Source organism: Filicampus tigris, chromosome 19 (genome assembly GCF_054856515.1).
Source record: "Filicampus tigris isolate MCC_2025a chromosome 19, RoL_Ftig_1.0, whole genome shotgun sequence".
NCBI lineage: Eukaryota > Metazoa > Chordata > Actinopteri > Syngnathiformes > Syngnathidae > Filicampus > Filicampus tigris.
This window is the reverse complement of record NC_141235.1, coordinates 1219546-1245000: the sequence shown is the minus strand read 5'-3', so window position 1 is coordinate 1245000 and position 25455 is coordinate 1219546. Positions and strand designations below refer to the sequence as shown.

Genomic DNA, 25455 nt, shown 5'->3' with positions numbered 1-25455 from the left:
TTGAAGATGAAATGAGATTCTATTTAATTCGCGGCAGGTTCAGAGGCTCCGAGGTGGGCTTTCCGTCGCCGCGTAGCAGCCTCCCACGGAAGCCATTTTTTTTCTTTTCATGTGCCTGCTCGCGAGTGGAACCTGTTCAGTGTGTTGACTGTCCAACAGTGCTCACGCGCAAACCGTTTAGTTTGTACCATATTCGCGCCTTTGTATATTTAAATTATTGTACGTATTTTTTTGTAAAGTGGCAAACCTTAGCATGCTTGGGTCTCTCCTTTAGTGACAGTGCATTGAGTAGTACTGTACAAGTGTCGTGCTTAACAAATAGCAAGCCATTTTCAAGCTACCGGGCCTTTTATTAGGTGACAAATGAAATTATATTTTGTTAATGCTAATAATGTAAAAAAAAAAAAAAAAAAACCCACCCAAAAAAAACCAACACGTAAAACTTTTAGCCCCGTTTTCTGTTGCGCTTTGAGAGGTTTTATTGCTCTATGTATGTATAGTTCTGAAGTCTTTTTGTAACAGATCTCCTCCAGGCAGCTTTCTGTTTAATAAAGCAAGACGGATTTCTGTCCAAATATGCGAGCATATCTCCCTCTTTGTACACTCCAGAATATGATATATCTATATATAAATATATATATATATATATATATGTAACAATAAAGAAAATGTCAATTTGATTGACATTTTGCTGAATGCCTTTTAAAGCTTTCATTCTGTTGTTATCTTTGTCCAATGTTTTCTGCAAACGGACGGTTTTCTTTCATCCACGGCTTGTGTTGTTCATTTTGGTGTTTTCTGGAAACGGAAACGTCTGCTTTCATCCCCAGCTTGTGTTTCCGCTCTAGAGTCGCTGGTGATCTTTCCCCGTTTTCTCCTCTCTCCTCCCCGAGAACTCGAGTGGCGTAGCTCCAGTTTGGTCATTTGAATCGAGAAAAAAGGTCACTCACTGGTCAAAGTCAAGGTGTCGTTTCAATTGTGACCTATAGGGGGCAAGTCATTTTTATTTACTTGCCACCCACAATTGCGCAAGCCTTTTTTCTCCCTAATCGCTGTTTCTTTTCTTCCAGGCAGCCAAAATGATACTGAGCAGGATCCAAACCATGAGGCCGAAGACTACAACAGAACCTAAAGTGGTCCAAGTCACGGAACATCGCCACGGTATGAATCCCTGCGATTTTATTGCAGCCGTAAAACACAGAATCTCTGCTGCAAAATGACAAAAATCGGAGTTCACGTTTGTTGCGTCTCCCCTTGTAGTTGTCGTGACGACTCAGCCGGTGGGCGGCGGCGTGCCGCTCGTCCGGCGGGCGGCGTCCCGCCGCTCGTGCGCCAGCCGCGCGTCCAGCCGCCGCAGCTGCTTGAGGAAGCCCCAGTTGGGCAGGATCCTCCTGCGCGCCTTGACGTGCTCGGCGGCCTCGGCCAGCGTCATGCCCTCGCCGATCATCAGGTAGGCCAGGAACAGCGTTGCCGAGCGACTCCTGCCCATCACGCAGTGCACCAGCACTTTGTCTGCCCGGACACAAACATACCGCCAGTGACTGACTGCTCTCTGCTTTTCCTGTCGGTTGCACCGCTAACTAGTCGAAAGGAATCTGAAAGTCAGCGTAGTCTTTGAGCCATATTTTTTCGTTTTTTTTCCTGCGTTTGCGTCTTACTGTGAGGGTGGGCCAGCGCCGTTTGTATGAAGTGGGCGGCGGTGAAAAAGTACTGGCTGAGGTCAAACGTGGGCGTGTCGGACGCCACCACGCCGCGGTAGAGCACGTCCATGTCGCCGTAGTAGGCGGCGCCCGTGTCCACGTTGTTCCACGTGCCCTCGGCGCCGTTCAGGACGTGCGTGATCCCCAGCTTCTTCAGCTCCGACTTGTCTCTTGCCGTCGCCCTGTCGCCGTCAAAAATTGTTTGACCGCCGTACAGGAGAAGAAAGGTCAGACTCAGAATTGGACTTGACTTTATTGCACAATACTTGGTCACTTTTATTTTGAGCTTGCACCCGACAAATACTACATACATTTAAAAAAAAAAAAAAAAAAAAAAAAAAAAACTAAACAAAAAACAAAGCACTTGCAAAAAAATATGAACGAATAAAAACTTAAATGAAAATTATCTATCATAAAAATCACAAACTATTCTAACCCCCCTGAACAGGAAAGCATTTTTGAGATTTTACCCAATTAGAATCAGTTATGTAACAAATCAGTTTTTGTTGGGGCGGCATTTATTATTTATTTAAAATAATAAATAGCCTCATTTAAACTCGATTACAGGATTCGCGAGGGGAGAACATTTATGATGGTTTTCATTGCTGTTGACGTTTTTATCATAAATCTGAGGAGTGCGCAACGTTTAATGCGCATCAAGCGAGTGCTTTCGATCTTTTCCGACTTACTCGTCGCCGATGTAGACTCGAGGCCACACCTGGTTGTACGCGGCGTACGCCGCGCAGCCCCGGTTGAGGATCTTGTCCAGCTCGTAGCAGCTGGGCGTGACGTCATTGTCGTCGTCGTCATGGCGGCGCCTTTCGCACATGCTTTCGACGGCTTATGTAAGAATGCCGAAGCTTAAAGAGCTGTGTCGTTTTGCCGCCTCCGGTCGTCCTCGGTGGCTGTGAGTCACGGCCAAGGAGACGATTGTGTAACGGCTGTCCGCTGCCGAGGATATTTTTAGGGGCTATGATGATGTGGCCGACCTTAGCTGCCACGCTGGAACACTTCCACCCTCGCCTCCGAACACACACGCGCGCACACACGAGGCGCGAATCGCCACTGCTCGCTCTTAAATCTTGGCAGCAATTGCACCCCACCCAGTCATCGTGAAAACAAAAAACTCCAGAAAGACAGAAAAGTGCAAAATTAAGTATCCGAACCGGTCCGTATCATGGAAATGTCGCAGGATAATGAAATTCGGAGGCTGTGAATATAGTAAAAAGTCTTGTTTTTATTTCTGTTTCCCAGGTTGAAGCTCATCCTTTTTCTGGGTGGGGGCGGAATCTGGAATCTAGAATCTCAATGTGGATTTTTTTTTTACCCACAATTTTTGGGGGGGTTACCTTTAAGCTAACTGCGAGCGTATTGTCATTATTAGCTAATTAGCTCATCTCAAAGGGAAATTACAGTGTGTTGTGTTGGGAAAAAATGTGTTTAAGAACAATGTCGCAACATCAGCATCTGTAAAGTATTGACAGGGCTTCACATTTCCGAGATTGTGTCGTCACTCAAAATGTGTCGCGCAGACTTTTCACACTGGCGCCGTCACTCATCCCGACAGCGGACTCATGAAATGCGACAGCCGCTCTTTTTCTGGAGAGCTCGTCTTCATCCCGCTTCAACGTCCCGCCCGGCCGGATCTGAACACATGCCCTATGAAGATTATTTTTGTCATCTTGCATCCTCTTGTAGTTCAAACACGCTGCCTGCTTTATTTAGAGGCAGGCTGTCTTGCTGGAGACGCGTGAGGGTGAGGACAATCGTTCGGCGTTGGGACATTTCGGAGCCGAGCACGGGCGGCCTTGGAAGTGACCTCGGCATGCAGGGAAAAGCAACAATTTAGTTAAGTTATTTTGGGGGGAACTTAATCGAAAAGTCATTTTCAAGAAATATATATATTTTTCCCTCAAATGTTTTTTAGATTTATACATACTTAGAAAAAGACATTTTCTACAAATCCTATTTTTAATACTACAAGAAAAAAATCATATTTCGCGCTGAAAATAGTTTTATTCTCGACATTCTGTTTTATGTCATCACCGTTTTTATGCAGTGCAATTGTACAGAGCTCTAATTTCCTTTGTACAAAGCGCAAATGGGAAGGGACAAACTATCTTTCCATTCATTCCAATGGTGGGAGTTGATTTGAGATTGAAGGAAGCAAAAGTTAACACCACCGAAACGCATCACGTTCATTTATTCCAATGCCACATTTTCTCCTCAGGCCCGCCCGCGGTCGGCGGATACGACTTCAAGTTGGCCCGTCGGCCTCGCGCCTGGCCCGCTGCAGCTCGGCGTCGAGTGCCCGCAGCTGCTCCAGGAAGCCGAGGTTGGGCGAGATGTTGCGCTTGGCGGCGACGGCCGCGATGGCCTCGGCCAGCGTCAGCCGCTCGTGGATCATCAGGTAGGCCAGCACCAGCGTGGACGAGCGGCTCAGCCCCATGGCGCAGTGCACCAGCACTCGCCCTACGCGCGCACAAGCACAAACATTACGCCACCGCAACAAAAAAATCGGAAATCGAAATAATTTCCAGCAAACTCTTTCCAGAATGACAAATAAGTTTACAATTCATGAGGGCAGAGAGACATTTCAAGAGAAAAAACTCTGAATAAGCGAGCGTGAAAGTTGTTCTATAGGTGTTATATATCTTGTGGTTGAATCTTGTTGAGTTGATAAATGAAATAATTTCCAGCAAAATCTAATATTTGGACAACTCTAACACCCCCCCCCCCCCCCCCCCCCCCCCCCGGAAAAAAAGAATTATAAAGTTTTCCAAGAGGAGTTGTTTATTTTAAAGAATAATATGACTGTATTTTTGGAGGAAAAAATGTTTTCTAGAAAATAAAATTGCATATTTTTGAGGGGAAAAAAAAGAATTTTCTATTAACTGTTTTTAGAAAAAGTTTTACGTTAGTCACTTTTTTAAATAAGCCTAGCAACAGCTTCCATCTTGAAAATTAAGTGAAAAAAATGTATTCTAGAAAATTGCATATTTTTGAGAAAAAAAATAACATTTTCTATTAACTAATGTTTTTAGATAAAGTTTAACGAGTGATTTTTTTTTTTTTTTTAATCGGCCTATCAACAAGCTTCCATCTTAAATTGTTAAGTCAGGTCACTGTTGTCTCAAGACGCTGATCTGATTGATTGCGATAAACACAAAGCGCTGCTTTCAATGCAAGCGTCTCACCCGTGGGCGAACTCAAGGCGCTCCGGATGAAGTCGGCCGCCGAGTAAAAGAAAGGGCTGAGGTCAAAGGTCACCATGTCGAAGGCTTCCACGCCGTGATACGTCAAGTTGACGTCGCGGTAGAAGCCGGCGCCCGTATTGACGTTGAACTTTCCGTGGGCGGCGTTCAGCACGTGACTGATGCGGTGCGCGCGCAGGCTACTCTTGTCTTTGGCGGCGTACCTGAAACGCAACCACAAAAACACGATCGGACCTTGCGCGCCTGAAAATGGACTCGGAATCTGACAGGTGCTCCGGGAGGAGTTGACTTTTCACTTCCTGAATGTTTGCTGGCAACCAACATGCGCGACTTACATGTCGCCTAAGAAGATCCTGGGCTGGACCTGGTCCATGTGGTTGCGCTCGCTGGCCGTCTTGGTCCACATGAGCCTCTGGAGTTGAGAGGCCGGGGGGCTCTCGTACCTGGCGGACGCAACCCCCGGGCTGGCGAAGCTCCTCGGCCGTCTGCGTGCGTCCGATTGCGCCACTTTGGCGCATGGGACACAAACTAGCACGTGAACAGAGCGCGAAAGGAAGCAGCTCTTCAATGCAAACATTTTGCCAGCAGTCGTTATGAAAAAATAAATAAAAATAAAAATCCTGCACAGTTCCGGACAGATACATGAAGTCTGCCGGCGAGTCCGGTGGATGGTGCAGTTTGTATATATTAGCATCCATTTGAGCCATTGTCTGATTTGGGCATCTTAATACATAACAACGTGGACAATTTCTTGGCCGCAGGCTCCCTTTTTGAAAAATATATTTTTTTGTTGCTCTTCCGAGTGGGCGGAGAGGCGAGGCTCTTCCCGCCCTCAAGCCACAGGCAGACTCCCGGCCGGCCCGCACTTCCTGTGCCATTCAACGTGCTTCAGATCCCCGTGATCAACTCCAAGGGGGGCTAAAGTCATTCAAAAAAAAAAAAACAACAACAACAACAGACTGAGGCCCGCTGCTCACGGACCTTCGAATTGACATTCGAAGTAAAAGCTTCCTCGTTCCAACCTCCATTCTTCCTTCCCTCCATCTCTACCTGCTTTCCGTCCTTCCTTTCTTCCTCTATTCTAGCCTGCCTTCCATTTTTCCATCCCTTATCCCCTTTCTTCCTTTCTACCTCCCTTCCATTCATCCTCAAACCTTTGTTTCGTTTCTTTTTCTTTTCCCTTCTTCGCTCCCCCTTTCTTGCTCGCTCCCTCCCTTCCATTTTTCCTGCAATCGCCCCTTCTTTCTTGCCCTCTCTCCCTCCCTCCCTCCCTTCCTGCCTTCTAAAATCGGCGAATCTAAGAAGTGTCCACCTCCTCCCCTGCACCTGTCCCGCATTCAAAGGCATTACGAGGTAGTTGAAGTCAGAATTTGAGCAACGAGCCACTTACTTGCTTGCTCGCGAGCCAGCCAGCCAGACGACGTTTGTAGGCCGTCGACCTCCTCGGCCGCGATCTACCCGGCAACATTTTTGGCTATTTTAAAGCCACCCAAAATAATTCTGGCGTCATCTTCCTTAAAGGTTAGCCCGGCCGGGGGCAAAGACAGGGTGGGACCCAGCTAGCTTAATTCGTGTTTATGAACCAGACAAGTGAACCAGACAAGTGACCATTTGTTGACATGGTGAGTAAGTAGTCGGATGCAATTCCACACGGTCACGTTTTGTTGTAAGACAAAATGGCAACAAGTGTGCTTCATATAATCTCCACTGGAATGTGTTTGCATCCCATAATGACAAGTATCTGTTTGAGCGGGCGTTTATTTGCGGCTGACTAATTGGGGCGAGGCGTCTATTTGAGGGTGTGGTAGCCTACATGTTTTTAAGGCTGAGATCATTTCATGTTTGGATTTGGTGATATTTTGGGGTGATGTCAGATTTTATTTTATTTTTTTTTAAGTATCAGTGGCTGCCACTGGCTGGTATCGGCAGCCTCCACGAGAATAATTGAAATAAGGCTGGTATAACAATTACAACCCCGAGAGCGTGCGGTTGTACCAAACATGGCAATCATCATCATCATGTTCATCATGTAATAAATCACGACGACGACGATGCATCCTTTTGACTGCCGCTGTCAAGGATGTGCTCTTTTATTGTCGCTAGGTAGAATTCTCAAGCTCACTAAGCAGACTGGAGTGTTTTCATAACGTCATCTTTTGGGACAGCACAACAGCACCCTCTGCTGGATCAGTCCATAATTGCCTTTTCTGGAGTTATTTTTTAGCTTTATTTGATTAAAAAAATCAACTGTATTTGTTCACTTGAATTATTGTTTTATATTTAGGTTGAAATAAATATTGCAGTTTTATTTTTAATTATGTGTAATTTATATCTATTTATTACCGATTTTTTTTTTTATTGTTAAATAAATGATGCGCTTCTTACGCCATTTAGTCTTGGTATTTATTCGTTATTATTCATTTTATAAATATGTATTTTTTTTTCTTTTTTTTTTTTCTTTGCTCAGGACTGAATTACACCTAAAGTTCATATTTTTACTTTGGTTATTTGTATTCATTGATGTAATTTTGTAAAATGGTACTATTATTTTGGTCTATTTTAACAAATCATTTCAAATGTATTTTAAATTGTTACTTGATGCATGGCTTCTTCATGTTGGGAAATGGGATTTTATACTGTCACCTTATTCATCTATTGTTGTTTCAATTATGTTTATACATTTAGAATATGAATATTACTTTGCTTATTTGTGTAAACGAATGCGTTTTTGCTTATTTTGACATGTTCTTATTATTTGTGCTCATCTTTGTCACCGTGACGAGACTAAGACTCCGAAAGCGCGGTGAATTGTGAACGGAATGGAATTTGAGTCAGGATTTCCTGTGGTGGCGTTTCCACCAAACCTCGCAGCTGCTTGAGGAATCCGACGTTGGGGAAGATCCAGGGGCGTTGTTTGACTTTGCGGACGGCCTCGGCCAGCACCAGCACCAGCACCAGCACCAGCACCAGCACCAGCACCAGCACCAGCACCAGCACCAGCACCAGCACCAGCGAGGCCGAGCGGCTCACGCCCACAGCGCAGTGGACCAGAACGTGAGCTGAACAGCAACAATTACAATTAGTGTCTGCCGTTCGCGCCCACATCAAAGATTTGCTTCCAGATAACAATACCAAGGAACCCATACCAGAAAAAATGTGTATCAAATTTGAATTAAACCAATGACAGTTTTAAAGGAAGGCCTTTCATACTGACTACAGGTGCGGTCCCACTGCAATACAGAATTTTAATACAAAGCAAAAACTTGGAATAAATGAACAAACGTGCGGAACAAAACTTTTTGCAACAATTCCCTGAGTTTTGGTATTTGTCAAAATAATACAGGTTCATCTGTAATCTGTTAAGCATGACACCAACAAGTAGGAAGTAGAGATCATATGGGTCATATGGCTGCAAAAAAATCATCCCAATAAGTATTTCATATTGGCTGATATTGATAAATATAGAATTGTTTGACCTATCCAAAAAAAACAAAAGGTATTGCCCGCAAGACGGCCAGTGTGACACCACTGACCCAGATTTGTGCTGCCTATTACTGTTTTAGGTGCATTATGGTAATTACGACGCACAAGCCAAATCGGAATGATCGTATTTTTGTAATTATAGTAATCGATATTTTCACCTGGAAAACACAACATATTGTGTGACTCGATCATTTCCGTTGTATCGCTAATTAACAGCTGGTAGCATAGCAGTACTAGTGTTTGAAGTAGTACTCCTCACATCTAAAAAAAAAAAAAGATCTGCCTGTAGCATAGTCGTAGTTATGTTTCAGGAGCTGAAGTTTCACTGCCAATTGTAGAAGTGATTCAAAAGCACTTGAATGACACTAAAGCAGTCAGCAACCACTTGGGTCGCATAGTAGTAGTAAAGTCGTGTTTCTAAAATGTGAAATGATCCTTTGGTCTTTCAACTTTGATGACGCCACAAGTGCCAGTCAGCATACAGGAGTAGTTCCGAGTAATATTAGTTATATAACTATGAATATGTAAGCACACATGTATGTAAATGATGATGTTTTGGTTATAACGCCCCCCCCCCCTAAAAAAAAAGTTTATTTTACGTGTAAAACGCATCATGTGTCGACTGTCGATTTCGGTTGCGCTTCTATTGTGGACATGAGCGCCCGTGTGACGTCACGCATGAGCAGGATGCCTACCAGCAGCGCGACATGATTGCACTCAAGCGCCGCGGCGATGTTATTGTTAGCAAAAGCAACACGGCTGATATTATGACTCGCTCGTGTGGTGCACCTTCCACTTGGCCGACCTTCGGAAGTCAAACGTGCCGACGGCCGGCGTCCTTCTGTTGAGCTGAGCCCGGGTGAGTGAGCGCCAAAAGCCGAGCTAACGCCGCTAGCAGCCGTCGCGCTAGCGGTCTTTGCAAATGCAAAGCTGCGTTGCTTTGCACTCTTTCGCTTAAAGAGTCTGCGGCGCTGGACTCGTTTGGCAACGGTTACTTTTGGCATTCCTTCGACTTGTTCGTGTCCTTCCTGTTGTGGTTAATGCCACTTTGTTCGTCTTAATTGCCCAGGTGCTGTCATTTGAATGCTAAATAACCTTTGGCAGCGTCGTGATACATGACAAAAAAAAATAACGTCACGTAATATTTATAATATTCATAACAATAATAATTGGTCTTAGTGTTTTGATAGAGGAATGTAGTAGAAATAGTAGTAGTCGTTTTATTTGATATGACATGATGATGATGATGATGATGTAGTTGTAATGCTTCCACCACGTCAGCACTCACATGTCACCGGTAGTAGAAAAAGAAGATCTCATTTGGACCGAAGTCCGTCCGCAAGGTGTAGCTTGTAGCAAAGCAGCCTGGTTTCAAGCAGAACACGCACGTCAACCCAGGAGCGAGTGGTAGCATAGTAGTACAAGTCGGAGGAGTTTGGTGCCGAAAGCAAAACTCACGTCACCATTGAACACTTCGAAGATGCATTTGAATGAATTACCATACCGACTATATGGCTTTTTTTGGGGGGCGGGGGGATCCCGATATTGTAGAAAATATGCCACGAATAGAATGACATGTTGGACCCGTAATGCTTCCAATAATAAAGACTTTATAATGCTTTGTCCTTCAGTATATGTTCAACTTTGGAAACAAGTGTAAAATAGACTCTCCTCCCCAATTTGAAAACGTCTCATTTTATCCAGTTAATTGATTGGGCCCCAATATCAATGAACATCCCAGCTTTATATGACAGCATTTTTGCAGCACAGTCTCATTTTTTTGTTGGTGTCTTGCAGCATTTGACGCTTGCGAAATGACCCCGCCGAGCGTCCGCCGCTGGACGCCCAAGCACGTGGCCAAGTGGCTGAAGGACGAGGGCTTCTGCGACTACGTGGACCTGCTGTGCCACAAGCACCGGCTGGATGGCAGCAGCCTGCTGGCCCTCAGCGAGTACGACCTGCGCTCGCCCCCGCTGGAGCTCAAGGTGCTGGGCGACATCAAGCGCCTCATGGCGTCCGTCCGCAAGCTCCAGAAGCAGAACCTGGAGGCGCTGGAGGAGCTGGGCCTGCCCTTCGACGGCCACTCGCCCACCGGCTCGGGCGACTGGTTGTGCAACGGCGAGGCGGTGCGGCCCTGCGACTCCGCCGACACGGCGCCCGTCGGCGAGGAGTACCACAAGTACACCAACGGCAAGTACAAGCAGCAGACGCGGCGGCTGGACCCCGAGTGCTGGAAGACGGTGCTGAGCTCCGTCTACGTGGTCTTCGTGTTCGGCTTCACGTCCTTCGTCATGGTCATCGTGCACGAGAGGGTCCCCGACATGGCCACCTACCCGCCCCTCCCCGACATCTTCCTGGACAGGTTGGTCGCTGGTGCATATAAAAGGCACGGCACGGTATTTTAACGCAATGTCAGGGATGGAGCTTTGGCCACCAGGGGCAGTATAGTACATCCATCCATATATTGACGATGATGAAACATGAAGAAGGCTGTCACAATTAAGCTCCTATAATAATGACTGTTCTTCATAGAGGATAAAGAATATATGGCTGTGAGTGTTAAATTTTGTGCTCGTGTTTAAATGTCAGCTGCTTCTAAAAATGAATATTTTTAAAAAGACATGAGCACCGCGATATCAATGCTAACTTTCTTAGCCTTTCTATGCTGTTTTGCATCATGTGTTAGCGTTAAGCCAGTGGAAGTTCTTTAGACAAAGTTGTGTGGTTTGGTTAAATACGCAACACATGATTCTGTTTGTGCACATTTGCATCATTCAAAATTTGGATTTCAAACGCAAAGCAAAAAACGGACGACGGCGACTTGTAAAAACTTGTCGATTGTGGCATTCGTAAGTCAAGCGACTTGCTTTGACTGGCAGTATTAGCGGAAGGAAAATTGTCGTTGGACTTCACCCTTTGGCCATGTGACGACGCTGTTTACACAAAACAGCGAGACGCGAACGGAAATCAAGGGCTGCTCTTGTTTTGTCCACAGCGTGCCTCGAATCCCGTGGGCCTTCGCCATGGCCGAGGCGTGCGGCGTCATCTTGTGTATCATCTGGCTGCTGGTTCTGCTGCTGCACAAACATCGGTACCTTGAACCACCGCCACCCTAACCCTACGCTGGGAGAACTTCCACTTTTCTCATTTGGCCGGAGAGGAATCGAAAGTTTTAGTGGCCGCAGTCCAAACTGGGGGCGGGGTTCAGATCTTGCTAATTGACGGAACGGTCAAAGAGGTTCCGCCTCCATGTTGTTGCGTCCTCGTCCCGCAGGTCCATCCTCCTGCGGCGCATGTGCAGCCTCATGGGGACGGTGTTCATGTTGCGCTGCATCACCATGTTCGTCACCTCCCTGTCCGTGCCGGGACAGCACCTGCAGTGCTCCGGGAAGGTAACGCTGGCCCCAGCGTCCGGCAACTCGCGCTCGTCTTTGCGCTTCCCGTCGACGGACGTGAAGGCGGAGGAGACGGTCGCGACTCGTCAGTAAGCGTCGGTAATGTTGTGGGTGTCGCCCCGCAGATGTACGGCGACATGTGGGCCAAGCTGCGCCGGGCCGTGGCCATCTGGAGCGGCTTCGGCATGACGCTGACGGGCGTGCACACGTGCGGCGACTACATGTTCAGCGGGCACACCGTCGTCATCACTTTGCTCAACTTCTTCGTCACCGAGTGTGAGTGGCGCAACTTGTTGTCATCGTCATTCACGTCGACGTGCGGCCGGAAACGTTTTTTCAAAATTTGCCGTGGTCGTTTTAGCTGCTACCTGCAATAATAGGTGTAACTATAGAAAGGGTTTGAAGCGAGTTTGTTACGATGGCTAGATATCTTCTCAAATTTGGTCTTAGATCCGATGAAAATATAATTTTTGTTGTGTATCGTTTTAGTTTTTGTCTAATATAGTTGTATTTTTTTATTTTTTGTCCAACATATATTTTTTTAAATCTAGTTTTTCTTTAGTTTGTGTTTATTGTCTTTTGTATTTCCAACGTAATATTTTGGGGGTTTTCTTTCATATTTGATTCCTCAAGAATTTCTGGGGGTTTTTTTGTCCTATGCTTTGAGTAAATTTTTTCATGTTTGTCTTATCATCTAGTATTTAATATTTTAGTGTTTTTAATCTTATACATTCTTAAAAAATGTATATTTGAGTCCTAATACGAATGTTTGTCGTCAGACATCGCATTTAACACGCAGAGCCAGTAATTCTGAAATGTCGTATGTTGGCTCCCTCTAGTGGTATGGAAGAATCATTGCATGTTCAAACAAGTAACGTTAGGGTCATGTTTTTTTTTTTAATCTGGTACAGTACATTTGTTAAATTATCAATAAATTGTATTTTACTTTGAAGTTCAGTACATATGCATCTAGTCTTTAGGACTTTTTGTTTTTATACATTAATTCAGGTAAAACTTATTTTCACAATACATTTTCATTGAATCATGTTTTTTTTTGTTTTTTTTTTTACACTACTTAAGTTTAGCGTTTACGTTGAGTCTAAATGCGAGGTGGTGTGTCTTTGGCAGACACGCCGCGCAGCTGGCACTTCATCCACACGCTGTCGTGGGTGCTCAACCTGTTCGGCATCTTCTTCATCCTGGCGGCGCACGAGCACTACTCCATTGACGTCTTCATCGCCTTCTACATCACAACGCGCCTCTTCCTCTACTACCACACGCTGGCCAACACGCGCGCCTACCAGCAGAGCCGCCGCGCTCGCATCTGGTTCCCCATGTTCTCCTTCTTCGAGTGCAACGTCAACGGGCCCGTGCCCAACGAGTACTGCTGGCCCTTCTCCAGGCCCGCCGTCCTCAAATTCGTCATCGGCTAGAGGCGAGCGCCGTCCCTCCCTCCCTCCCTCCCTCCGTCCGTCAGTTCACACAGCCTGCCTTTGACTTCCGGGATTTATTTGATCGAAAGTAAGAATCAGCCAAAATTGTCTTTTGTCTTAAGTGTGATTCCATTTGCCAATGACCTTGCGCTTTGCTATAGGTTTCCTCGTGTAGAAATGTCACAAAGAAAAAAAATCAGGGTTGGGGGACTTTTTCTACTTTAAGGGGCCATACAGCAGACCACCCTGAGAGCCCAGTGGTGCCTTGAGGTACGAGTGCTTTTAACGCCACGCCCAGTTGACATTCGCCGTCAAATTTAACATAAAACAGAATAACACGTTGTGTACTTAAAACAACATCACTTGACCTATGAGTCAACTAGCTCAATGCTAACACATAATGAGAAAGGCTGTAGACTGGCTAGCAAAAGTAGCGTTGATGTTGCGGTAGTTGTACTGCTTCAAGCAGCTGGTGTTTGAACACGCACGGTGCAGCAACACATGGAGATGGACATGATACTCATAGGCATATATTCTTTAGCCTCTGTAAAGAATGTGAAGGCATCTTACTGAGTGACTTAACGGTACTTCTGAAACTGCCTGATTGACTGGATTATACTGCTCCCAGTGGCCAAGTCGTACAAACCAGGAGGAGCCACATTGAATTTGTGAGGCACAAACTGTTCCATTCATTACATTTTATTTATTACTAGGTTTTTATAAAGTGATGATTTTGAAGGGGTTGGCTAGAACACATGAATGGCATTTCCATTTCTTTTAAAAGGGCAAAGATGATTTGAGGTGAGAGCGTGGCCACTCAGCAAATTAAACTCGTATCTGAAGACACCACTGTTTTCAGCCCAATTGCACAATGGATTAATTTTTTTTTTTTTTTTACCTCAAAATTATACACACAGTACCATACAATGACTACATGAAAATGTATTTAGAAGCAAATCTAAATTCATTTTACAGGGTCTTTAAAATTTGGAAAAAGTGGATGCACAGAAAATAATGAAAAACATTATTAGCTTTTTTTTTTTTTAAGAATTGCATGTTGGGCGGGACCTTATATGCTGATGGAGCCTTGCGAGGTCCACGTGCCGCAAGTTTCCCCACTGCAACACAGTATTACCGCTATAACATTTGATCTATAGTTATTTAAGGGATATCTCTCAAATCTGTTAATTTATTCAAGTTTGTGTTTTTTGTTTTTGTACTGAGGCAGCAACATGCACACATCGCAGACTTATGTTTACAGTTGCTCAAAATTGTGTTCTTTTTCGTGTGTGACACAGGCAATATGCTTTTTTTTTTTTTTTTTAAAGTAAGGTACTGACTCTTGTTGGAAAATGTGTGTGATATAATGTAAAAAAACAAAAACACTCAGCTACAGCCATGATTTGACATCTTAACATTTGAAATATTAAAAAGGACATAATGTGGAAAACTGACTTTTTGTTTTCTTACAAACGGCAGTCCTGCCTGCACACCCATCAAGTGTGAAATTGCACAACCAAATAAATAGTTGAATTCTTTGCCTAGTTCAGGAAATGTGCATGTAGTTGAACCGTTCAGTGAGTGACGATTGAGTGTTTTCGTGGCGTGGTGATGAAATGCTGCATCCTCCAGTGACCACCGCGCATTGGAACTTTCTTGATGGATCCAAGAAGTTTGACAGCATCTCCATGCGCCACAAAACTGCTTCCGTTGTCGAGAAACAAATGAGATAAATGCGCCCCTAAAGTGTGCCAATGACAATGGCAAGCTGTGCTGTCAAATGGAATACGTTCACGAAATAAGTTTGACATGTTCGTAAGACCCCTGGGAACTGTTTATAATTCCCCTTTAAAGAGCTTAAATTGAAGACCGTTGCATTTGAAAATGAATGTGCAGTTATTTTGTTGTTGTTTGTGTTTTAGTCTGAGTAGTTTACACAGTCATCCTCACACTTGACGTTCTTTTAATCGAAAAAAATGTTACGACCCCCCGGCCCGTTACCATAGTAACGTAGAGGACTTCCTATATGCCCTTACATAAATCGTGAGAAATGCGCATTTTTGGTTTGACCCAAAGAGACTGAAAATGTATTTCATAATTTTACTTGTTGCGTAAAGCAAAATTAAGCCAATTATGAAGTTGAGAATATTTCTTTTCTGAGCATGTCATCTTTTATTGTAGTCAGGCACAACACGGACAGCTTTGGGGCCTTAACTCCGCCGAGGTCAGCCGTGTCTCCTCCACAAGGCACAATCGTCCTGAACCGGCTGCCCGGCGTTTTCACACTTGTCCGACTCTCCAAATTCAAGTCTACGGCGACCTTGACAACAACAATACATTTGTCGGTGAGTTAAACACCTCGTAATTAATCGCGTTATTGCCCTGCGAATGTTTCATTAACTTAGTTTATACAAAACAAAAAATGGAGCGTTCTATTTGTTAGCTAGAAAACGCCCCATAGCTAGCTTACATCACACTGTTAAACTACTACCTAAACCAGTTCTGAACATTTTTACTACCTAAAAAAAACAAACCAGTTTGCTCTTTAACACCAACCTTAACCTTCAGTAAGTAGGACAATTTGTTCATTAAAAATGAGACTGTTTTTTTTCCCTTAAAAAAAAAAGAAATAAAAAAATATGCATTATGTTTATAATTAAATCAAAATGTATTGCAAACAAAACGTAATAATTGTTGTCAATTAAACATTAAAACAAAGAGTTATTTTCCAATAAATGCAAATGTACTGAAGATAAAGGTTAAATACAACGGAACTGTAGTCAGGCTGTGATTCATTTGCATACCGCTAGAGAGAGACAGTGTAGCACGAACCCTAGCATCAACTTCCATAAAAATTTATCAAAATATTTTCCCAATTTTTAGTGTTGAACAAGTGAATGTAAAATTAACCGTAAAACAAGCAGCACGGTGACCTAGTTAGCACGAGACACCGTTCTGACTTGTGGTTTGGCTTATGGGGGGAAAAAATGTTTTTTGTTTTTCTCCGAGAGAGAGTCTATTCTAATGGCTTATTTTGGGGAAAGTTTTATATTTTTGTGGCAAAAAGGCCCATATTGTGAAACTTCAATATATGTATATATGTGCTATACAGTATTTGTCTTCATGTGTGTGTGAGCAGACACAATGGCAGTCCCTCCAGCATATGCAGATCTGGGAAAGTCGGCAAAGGACATCTTCAACAAGGGATACGGTAATTGGGTTTGAATGGATTACCCCCCCCCCCCCCCCCTTTTAAACCCACTTAATAAAGACTATTGCCATTGTGCTTGCAGGTTTTGGACTAGTTAAACTCGACGTCAAGACAAAGTCATCAAGTGGAGTGGTGAGTAAAGGATTTTACTGGAAATGGATGGAAGACGCAGTAGATTTATTTATGCATATTTGGGTTGTAAAAGGAAAATGCAAAACAAAGTTCGTCTAGTAATGCTCATTCAACTCAAGACTAGAAAGTTCCAGGAATCTATTTGGGGGTCATCTTTACAAATGCCATGCCAATGTGGTAATTGCCCAGCACAAATGATTGGATAGGAATAATATGGACTGACATCAAGGTGCGTCCGTTGCAGGAATTCAAAACGTGCGGCTCGTCCAACGTGGAAACCAGCAAGGTGACGGGAGCTCTGGAGACCAAGTACAAGTGGGCCGAATACGGGCTGACCTTCACCGAGAAGTGGACCACCGAGAACACGCTCAGCACGGAAATCTGCATCGAGGATCAGGTGCGCATCTGATGCGTCCTCTCAAGGCCGAAAATGGCTGGGTTGACTTTGCAATGAGGCAGTCCTTTTCTTGTTTAGATCACCAAAGGCCTGAAACTGAATTTTGAAACCACATTTTCACCAAACACTGGGTAGGTACTTTCATTGTCTTCGTTTGAAAACGTTGTTTTTCGTTCAGTATTGATTTATTTATGACTCAATTTTGAGTTCAACAAAAACAAAATCTGGAAACATTGCAATGCTGTCAATACAGTGCATCTGGAAAGTATTCGCAGAGCTTAACATTTAGAGACTTACAATTTTGAGGGGAGAAAATGAATGTAATCCATTTTGGAATAAGGCAGTCATTTGACAAAAATAGGGAAAAGGTGAAGCACTGTGAATACTTTCTGGATGCACAGTAGAAAATGAAACTGGCATTTTGCGCAGCAAGAAGAGTGGCAAGATCAAGACGGCCTACAAGCGGGAGTACCTGCACGCCGGCGTGGACGTGGACCTGGACTTCGGCGGTCCCACCCTCCACGGCGCAGCCGTGGCCGGCTACGAAGGCTGGCTGGCCGGCTACCAGATGAGCTTCGACACGGCCAAGTCCAGAATGCTCCAGAGTAACTTTGCCGTCGGCTACAAGACGGGAGACTTCCAGCTACACACCAACATGTACGTCCGCGCTGGGGGGAAGTCGTGAATGGATCTAGGTTTATGGTAATAACATGATGAGAGAGTTCACTTTTTGTCAAAATTGCATGTGAAGGCTAAAATCCTGTGGGATTACTCAAACGTAGAATATTGAGATTAGAAGTTTGAATTGCTTGATGGAAGGATGGGTCAAATATCTCAATTTGAAAATGTTACTGTGGGAATTTGGGTGATGTGGTAGTTTCCAAATTGTCCTTTGTGAGATTCATATTTTTAAATTGGAATGGTTTCAATTGGTCATGAAGAGGTATTTACGTGAAATATCAGTAGTTATAAATAGCTGCTTACATGCACAACTTGAGCCTCCCATTTTTGAGCTGGAACGGTTTGAATCAGTCAAGGAGGATTTTGAAATGTATCCTGAATTTAAGTGAAGAGTCAGTGGAGCTGCTGTCCAACTGGTTATATGGGAGATGTCATGAAGAGTGGCGGCCCCAGGACAGATGCTTGGGGCGCACCTGTGGTGACTGTCGGCGTGCGGGAGCCGAATGAAGCAACTGGAGGGTGTGTTTTGTTTCCCCAGAAACAACGGCTGTGAATTCGGAGGCTCCATCTACCAGAAGGTGAACGAGCAGCTGGAGACGGCCGTCAATCTGGCGTGGGCGGCGGGCAGCAACGGAACTCGCTTTGGGATCGCCGCCAAATACCAGATGGACTCCAGTTCCTCCATATCAGTCAGGCTCTTGAACAATTATAGCTTTACTAGAGAAATCGTTTTCTTTTGCATATTTTTAAAAAATGATCTTCAACATATTTCAATGTCAATGTATGATGCATTCATTTCTTTCTTTTTCTTATTGCTCTTCCTCCAGGCGAAGGTGAACAACGCCAGCTTGGTTGGAATCGGATACAGTCAGACTCTTCGACCCGGTGAGAATATTCTTTCGGATCTTGACTTTTTATTAGCACCTTTTACATTTCAAAATGAGTCTTGTAATATTGAATGCTTGCAGGTATGAAACTCGTCCTGTCCGCACTTGTGGATGGGAAAAACATCAACGCCGGCGGTCACAAACTGGGCCTGGGCCTGGAGTTGGAGGCATGAGGATCCATTTGGAGAGAGAATGTATTTTAACCATATGAAATAATGGGGGAGGGGGGGTCCCCCTCCAACCCCTCCAATGTTTGAGCACCAGTGAAATCTCACCTCTTACTTGAAAGTCACAACGAATCCATAATGAAGCTCCAGTCAGAAAAGACCACTCAAACCTACTACAATCCATCAAGTAAGAACACCCAAAAAGTGTGCCCGTTTGACCATCAACAAAACAATATATGATGACCTAAAAATGTATTTGGAGGGCCACGACTCACAAATTGCGAAGCGATGCTGTCGATCACAATGCTTGGACTAAGCGCCACAATTTTCTCCGTTCGATGTTGACAATCCACGCGAGCGGGATGTCGGATGTACATCAGAGTGTTTCTTTTGCACACTCGACTACTCTACCTTTCTCAATTAAAGCTCTTCCTTTTTTTGTTATACGACATCTCAGTGTGGTGACGTTTTTTCTTAAAAAGGAGAAACATGGGGAAAAAAAATCCAGGTCATTCACTTCAAAAGATTTCCTTATATGATTTCCTTGCCTTTGTAACAAAAAATTGTCCTATGTCTATAAAAAAAACTATTAAGCCTTTCTATGTAATATTGTATTTCCTCAAATAGTGATCCCCACTCTAGTAAACGCCATGCCCTAAATTTGTCGTCCTGATAAACGCCACACCTCAAATAGCCAAGTCCTATGGAAAATCAGTTGGAAAATTAGGGATGGCCATGGTGTGTTGTATAATAAATGATCAGAAAAAAAATGCTTCGTTTTTGTTCTTTTTTTTTCTACAGGATAACTTAATACTGTTCGTGACTATGACGCAATGTTAAAAAATAAAATAAAATAACGCCTTAAACATTTAGACCAGTGGTTTTAAGTTTGGTGTGCGCACTACGCCCTCATGTGGAACGTGAAAGAATCACTGCCTAAGTTTGGTTTGGTTTGTTTGGTTTTATTTTAGTACTATTTTATTTGTTATGTGTAGTTTGAATTCAATTTGTTCCCCTTAAAATTAAAGGTCATGTGCAAACTGGTCTGTATGCCCTGAAAATAGAATACTATATTAGTAAAATGATTTTTAGAATGAGCAGCCCTCTCTGGCCCAATTTCGTGCCTCGAATTGAGCATTGAACTATTTTCAAAGTTGTGACAAAAAGTAGCCAATCAGAGAATGTCGAGCGAAGGCTGTCAATCATTTTGATTAGGCGCACCTGTCGCCCACAGAGCCTCGCGGGACTGGCGAGTGCGACGTCTTACTTCCTAGCGAGTTTTCAGGTAAGTTGACCACCTTTACCACCAATTTACTGTACATATACTGTACATTTCGAAAAATTCAACGTTTTGTGTGCAGCACTACTCTCCACCCGAATAAGTCGCGCTGCAATGCTGGGGACTTTTCTTCGGGCAGAGTGAATTGAGGCGACATTCAAATCTTGCTAGCAGTTCGAAAATGTTCATTTAGGCCTAGTACACACAAGGACCTCTCAAGCCTTCAGACTGTTTGTTATACACACCACATATTAAGATAAAAAACAAACAAACCAAAAAAACATTGAACAGTTTGGGTCATCTCTTCCGCTACCGAACTCTTCTTAGCGCCTATGTTGCTCAAGTGCTTCCAAAAAGGACCGGAGGCGTTAACTGCCATGTCACCAAGAAAAGACTTGCTTAGGAAAATACTTCTTACACTATTATTGTTTTCCAATTGTGTAACTGTGTTTGAACCACTTTAACAAACACAAACTACAATAACTATCACATAACACAGAACCCTTGGGCGGTAAAAAAAAAAATATATATATAGATAGGCCAATTTTAAAGGACAGTCGTAAGCTAGTCAGGAACGGGCAAAATTGGGACATAAACGGCTTCATTAAATTTGTGTGCACCCGGCCTAAATGTTTCAACAAATGCATGAAACAATTTTGAAACAAAACGTTTGATGAACACCTAAGCCTGCTATGATATTTCAATGTTGGCCATGAAAGTGCCAGATGGTATTATTTGTATTTTATTTTTTTTACGTGGTAAAGGTTTGAGAACCGCTGCCTTAAGACCCCTATTGGCACTCGTGTAAATAAACATCCCTGGCCACTGTTTGAGGAAGTACAAAGTGAGGTCAATTTAGCTTGAGTACGACTAAACGGCGTGTGTTTCTCCTTGGGACGAGCAGCCTTCTGGGTGCCGCCGCCGTCCTTCCTACAACTTGATGGCCAGCGTGAGGCCGTCGCCCACGGTCAGCATGCTCAGGCTGATCCGAGCGTCCCGGTGCAGCTTCTTGTTGAGCCGGTCGATGGCCAGCGAATCGGGGTCGTCCGCGGCCGGTTGCAGCACCTTGCCGCCCCACAGCACCTGCACGTGCAAATGCCGGCAAATGGTAAGTCCATCTCTTCGCAAACCCCTTGTCAACACTTAACCGCCGCGCTGGTGGGGGGAAAAAAAACCTAAAAAAAACCTTACGTTGTCAATGGCAATGATTCCGCCTTTCCTGATGAGCTGCAGAGACTTTTCGTAATAGGGCTCATAGTTGACTTTGTCGGCGTCGATAAAGGCAAAGTCAAAAGTTTCGGCCTGGCCGGCAGCCAGAAGCTCCTCTGAAAAGACAAAGAAAAAGAGACATTTCAAACAGCAACCATCACAAGTGCGGCAACCCTTTTCATTGAATTCCCAATAATAGAAAAACACAAGTTATAAAAATGAAGAGAGTGCTATCAAGTTTAATTGCTCACTCTTGCCTCCAATTATCTTTCCCCATTGAAATGAATGGAAAAATAACCTTAATCCGTTCCAGCCAATCAAAACTTTTTTTTGGGTAACGTGTTTAATTACAAAAACAACACTGGAGAGGATTGTACAGTATGAAAACATAAAGTCATAACATAAGCTAGCTGCTCTCAGTATTGCGCTGCGCTAGCGTAGCAGAGCGTCAGTGACATCATCATGTGTCGTCAAGTCAACACAAAATTTCAATCCAATGAGAAAGATTGCAGTATTCCAGAAAATGGAGTGGCTAACTTTGACTTGAGCTGAAAACAATGACAAAAAAAAACCACAGCACAGCAGTGCGTTGTAACTTTACCCAGGGTGTCCAATGCAGGCTGAATGCGCAGATCGATTTTCTTCTCCACTCCTGCCTGTAAGTAATCAAAAGTAATTCTCAACTTGCAATACAATTACACGTTTGACCATAAATGAATACATTTGAAAAAGACACAGCTTAACTATTTTGTTTGTGGTTCAATGAATGCATGGATGAAATGTATCCACACAGGAAGGAAATCAGGTTTTTGTGTCAACAACCCAAAAGATCATTTTAAGGGCATATGAGCCACTGGGAACTTGACTCATTTCATTTTTGTCATTTTTAATTCAAGGGCAGAAATGAATCGAGAAAAGACAGCTTTCAGACAAAAGCAGTCGAAATCAAGGTTCAGTTGCTACGTTGGCACGTAGGGGGCAGTCCAATTCCACACTCAGCACTTGCTAATGGATCAGTGCAACTACTGGGCCAATTTGCAAGACGGTCACAAAGCAATCTTCACCTTGGTCAAAACATCCCCGAAAGCGAGCTGGAGAGATTGCGACAAGAGTCACAGTCGAGAGTGTTTGAGCTTCTTTTGTACCTCTTGCCAGAACGGTTTGCCTATGTCGGCAAATTCCTTGTCGACGTCGCACGCCACCACCACGCCGTCGTCGGGCAATGCCAGCGCCATGCTCAGCGTGTTGTAACCCGTGTACACTCCTGCCACCGCACAAACAAACAAACAAAAAAAATCAGGGCAGTCATACAAATAGAATGGACCTACTCACATTTCTTTTCATAATGTTTGTAAACCGTAAGTGGCAGGCTACTAAAAGTTGGAATTTTATGAGTATTTTACGAAATCAAGTTAAGAATACTTGAAAGAAGTTGCACTTTTTTTTTTTTTACAAGATATGAGTAAATAAATGTCATTTTAGCTAGAAAAGGTATCATTTGAGCCAAAGTCAAGATTTTACAAGAATAACGTCGACCTCACACTAAAACAGAGGGTCAAGCTTAACAAGAAGCCAATTTTAATTTCCGTGGGGGAAGTGGAATGACTAGCGCTGGCTGACTTGAACTTAAAACGATGCCAAGTGCACAAGCGCCAAGCGTGTTGGCGCTGGGCGAGGCCTTACCGATCTCTAAGGCCTTCTTGGACTTGATCAGTCGCACCAGATTGGCCATGAACTGCGACTGCTCGCAGGAGACCATCATGGCGTTTCCGTCGTGCTCCAGTGTCCTCTGAAAGACAAACGGCTCCTTTGAAAAGTGAAAGGTTCTCCCAGCCCGACTGCTTTTGGGAAGTACCGGCGGCGGCGGCGCGTGCGCACCAGTCTGAGGTTGGCCAAGGCGGGATGCTCCCTCATGGAGTGGCGCAGGACGTACTGCATTAGCGGGTTGATTTGCCCGCTGCCGTGACTCTTGGAGAAGTTCATTCTAAAAGGCTTCCTCTTCCCTGGAGACAAACGTATAACCACACAAAATGCTTGTTTATTTCCTTGTTCTTTTTTGCAGTGGCAAAGCTCAAGTGCACTGTGCACACATGCTCAATGTTCATGTTGAGCAGTTGCGTAACCTCCAAGGCTGCTTTTGTAACGCAAAAAGTGCAAACAGTGACGCGTGATGCTCTGACGCTTGCTAACCTTCCAATGTGTGACTGAAATAAAAGCCACAATATTTTGCACATTTATATAAATGCAATTGACATTCATCGGTTGACTTATGTACAGTATATTTGTCTTTCTTTTTCAGTTTGTACATATACTTCAGTAGGTTACGTTTAGAGTACAGTACTTGGCTACTTTTCAATATTTGATGATACATGAATATTAAACAGTTTTACAATAATATCAGCTCTGTTAAACACAAATGTTTTTTTGGACCTGTACTTTAGTAGGTTTTGCTTTGTGACATTTAAATCCAAGCCATAGTTGATAAATAATACAAACCCAATTCCAATGAAGTTGGGACATTGTGTTAAACATAAATAAAAACCCAATGCTTTTTTTTTTTTTTTTTTTGCCAGCTTCTCTGGAACCTGTTGCAGCCATCAAATTCTAAAAGTTAATGATTAATTGCTGAAAACAATAAAGATGATCAGTTTGAACATTAACTAGCTTGTCTTTGTACTCTAATCAATTAAATGGAGGTTGAACATGATTTGCAAGTCATTGTACTGTATACAGTTTTTATTTTTAACCCAACTTCATTGGACTTGGGTTTGTTCGTAGAAATATCTGCATATGGAAATATTAACAGTTTGTCTAAACATTTAAATAGGTTGACAGTGCATACTAAATGTTTTTATTGTACTTTTGCTTCATTTTTAAATTCAAGCAATTCAATTTTTTTCTTTTCTTTTTGTTAGTCCATGTTCATTTAAATATATCAAAATGTATGTTTTATTTGACATACTGTGCAGTACTGTACTTTATTATTGCGTTTTTGTTTGTAAAAAAAACAAAGAAAAACATTTGTATAGGCCTCATTGAAATAACCCGTAACCCCGCAGCTATAATACAAATGAAATCTCCACTTCGTCTTCATTCATACTTATGACGATCTTAACGAAGGTGCAACGTTACTTCAACTGTTTTAAGATTCGAGAGTGGGGAACTTACGCGTTAGTAATAGTTGAATATATAAATCAGAACGTGATTGATTGTTACAAACGGAGGCAAATCATAGGAGACGCACCAGTGAGTGACAAGTCCCTCGTTCGCTAGTATCGGTAGTGATCGCAATTGTTTTGACCGACTTTCGCCTTAGTAAAACACATACAAAAAAAGGTCTGTCCTACCGAACAAATATCCCGCGATAAAAATAACTCCGAGTGTGACCGTCCCAATGAGTGCTTCTTTGGATACGTCGCGGAAGGCCATGATGGCTGGCTGGCTAGCTGGGCGGCCACTTTGCTAGTTTGGGAACGCGTCAGTGGGCAGGACAGTCTTCAGCTTCCGCGACCCTTGGCCGTAAGACGTCACATGACCGTACGCCGCGAGGAGAGTCGTACGACGTTTATTACGAACAAAATTAAAGCCATTATTATAAAATGATACACACATTTATTTTACCCAACCAATTTATACTTGTTAATTAAATCATTATTATTGATTTATTTTTTGTGTGGATATGATTTTCAACATTGTCTCTGGACAAAACCAAAGCTGTAAAAACATATAGTTATTGCAAACTTTACAATGTAGTTAAGTGTGTTTACACTGTATCTTCTTTCGTATTTAATCTTTATTTTATTTGTTTTTTATACCCATTGTAACCTAACATAACTGGCGTGTTTTATGAATTCTGTTTACCAATTTCTATATGTGAGTTTTGTACATGTTATGTTACTGTTTCTATTAGTAATTTTGTATTGTTTTGGAATTTGATTTGTTAAAAAAAAAAAAAATCGTACGACGTTTCAAGTCAACACTTCCGGGGACCTTCATACCGTCCCAAAATGTCCGACCATCTAGTGAACGCACTACGCATGCGAGTTTTGTGAAACCGTGACGTGACGCGTTCAAGTGACGTAACGAGTAGGTAATGTACATTGCCCATTGCTTTCGAAGTAGACCTCTTCATTTTAGTGTTTAAACTAAAATGAGCCTACTAAGTGGCATCAAAAACTGTGTTAGAGTTTTAGACGAACCCAAAAAAGTGACGTTTTGTCAGAAAGAACGACAAGACTTCAGGTTTGGAATGTTACACGTATGAGT

General features: G+C 43.3%; 6 protein-coding genes and 1 long non-coding RNA gene across 14 annotated transcripts in view; 4 read left to right on the top strand and 3 right to left on the bottom strand.

Annotated features, from left to right (window-relative positions):
* Window positions 1–575, top strand: part of kat6b (K(lysine) acetyltransferase 6B) — a 29745-nt gene extending 29170 nt beyond the window's left edge. For all 3 annotated transcript variants that reach the window (XM_086017357.1, XM_086017356.1, XM_086017358.1), the window contains exon 17: window positions 1–575. This exon is cut by the window's left edge and continues 3627 nt beyond it. The gene's annotated coding sequence lies outside the window, so the exon portion shown is untranslated.
* Window positions 576–765: 190 nt separating this feature from the next.
* On the top strand, window positions 766–14676 carry LOC147128760 (sphingomyelin synthase-related protein 1-like). 2 transcript variants are annotated; one of them, XM_086017360.1, is made up of 9 exons: window positions 766–1161; window positions 1261–1450; window positions 3426–4110; window positions 5719–7969; window positions 10196–10760; window positions 11394–11489; window positions 11673–11790; window positions 11919–12069; window positions 12922–14676. In XM_086017360.1, the coding sequence occupies exons 5-9, from the start codon at window positions 10213–10215 to the stop codon at window positions 13224–13226; spliced, it is 1218 nt and encodes a 405-aa protein (XP_085873486.1). In that variant the 5' UTR covers window positions 766–1161; window positions 1261–1450; window positions 3426–4110; window positions 5719–7969; window positions 10196–10212; the 3' UTR covers window positions 13227–14676. The 2 variants fall into 2 exon arrangements, with proteins under 2 accessions (XP_085873486.1, XP_085873485.1); XM_086017359.1 differs by lacking the exons at window positions 766–1161; window positions 1261–1450; window positions 3426–4110; window positions 5719–7969 and adding an exon at window positions 9023–9257.
* Window positions 1274–2589, bottom strand: LOC147128762 (dual specificity phosphatase 29-like). Its single transcript, XM_086017497.1, has 3 exons — window positions 2390–2589; window positions 1659–1882; window positions 1274–1512 (listed from the first exon to the last, which is right to left on the bottom strand). The coding sequence occupies exons 1-3, from the start codon at window positions 2527–2529 to the stop codon at window positions 1274–1276; spliced, it is 603 nt and encodes a 200-aa protein (XP_085873623.1). The 5' UTR covers window positions 2530–2589.
* LOC147128761 (dual specificity protein phosphatase 13B-like) lies at window positions 3495–5492 on the bottom strand. Its single transcript, XM_086017496.1, has 3 exons — window positions 5251–5492; window positions 4898–5118; window positions 3495–4172 (listed from the first exon to the last, which is right to left on the bottom strand). The coding sequence occupies exons 1-3, from the start codon at window positions 5490–5492 to the stop codon at window positions 3958–3960; spliced, it is 678 nt and encodes a 225-aa protein (XP_085873622.1). The 3' UTR covers window positions 3495–3957.
* A 765-nt stretch (window positions 14677–15441) lies between the features above and the next one.
* On the top strand, window positions 15442–19152 carry LOC147128759 (non-selective voltage-gated ion channel VDAC2-like). The gene is made up of 9 exons (XM_086015868.1): window positions 15442–15571; window positions 16366–16437; window positions 16520–16569; window positions 16814–16966; window positions 17045–17097; window positions 17396–17623; window positions 18186–18336; window positions 18475–18532; window positions 18616–19152. Exons 2-9 carry the CDS (start codon window positions 16371–16373, stop codon window positions 18705–18707), a joined length of 852 nt encoding a protein of 283 aa, XP_085871994.1. The 5' UTR covers window positions 15442–15571; window positions 16366–16370; the 3' UTR covers window positions 18708–19152.
* Window positions 18540–24702, bottom strand: LOC147128758 (catechol O-methyltransferase domain-containing protein 1-like). Of its 2 annotated transcripts, none has more exons than XM_086015869.1 (7): window positions 24537–24702; window positions 23068–23192; window positions 22873–22978; window positions 22335–22453; window positions 21791–21845; window positions 21172–21305; window positions 18540–21063 (listed from the first exon to the last, which is right to left on the bottom strand). In XM_086015869.1, the coding sequence occupies exons 1-7, from the start codon at window positions 24616–24618 to the stop codon at window positions 20911–20913; spliced, it is 774 nt and encodes a 257-aa protein (XP_085871995.1). In that variant the 5' UTR covers window positions 24619–24702; the 3' UTR covers window positions 18540–20910. The 2 variants fall into 2 exon arrangements, with proteins under 2 accessions (XP_085871995.1, XP_085871996.1); XM_086015870.1 differs by having other exon boundaries at window positions 24434–24581.
* Window positions 19857–25455, top strand: part of LOC147128756 (uncharacterized) — a 110015-nt gene continuing 104416 nt past the window's right edge. For all 4 annotated transcript variants that reach the window (XR_015082408.1, XR_015082407.1, XR_015082410.1 and 1 more), the window contains exons 1-2: window positions 19857–19986; window positions 20885–21088. This is a non-coding gene — a long non-coding RNA (uncharacterized LOC147128756). The remainder of the gene's footprint in view (window positions 19987–20884; window positions 21089–25455) is intronic.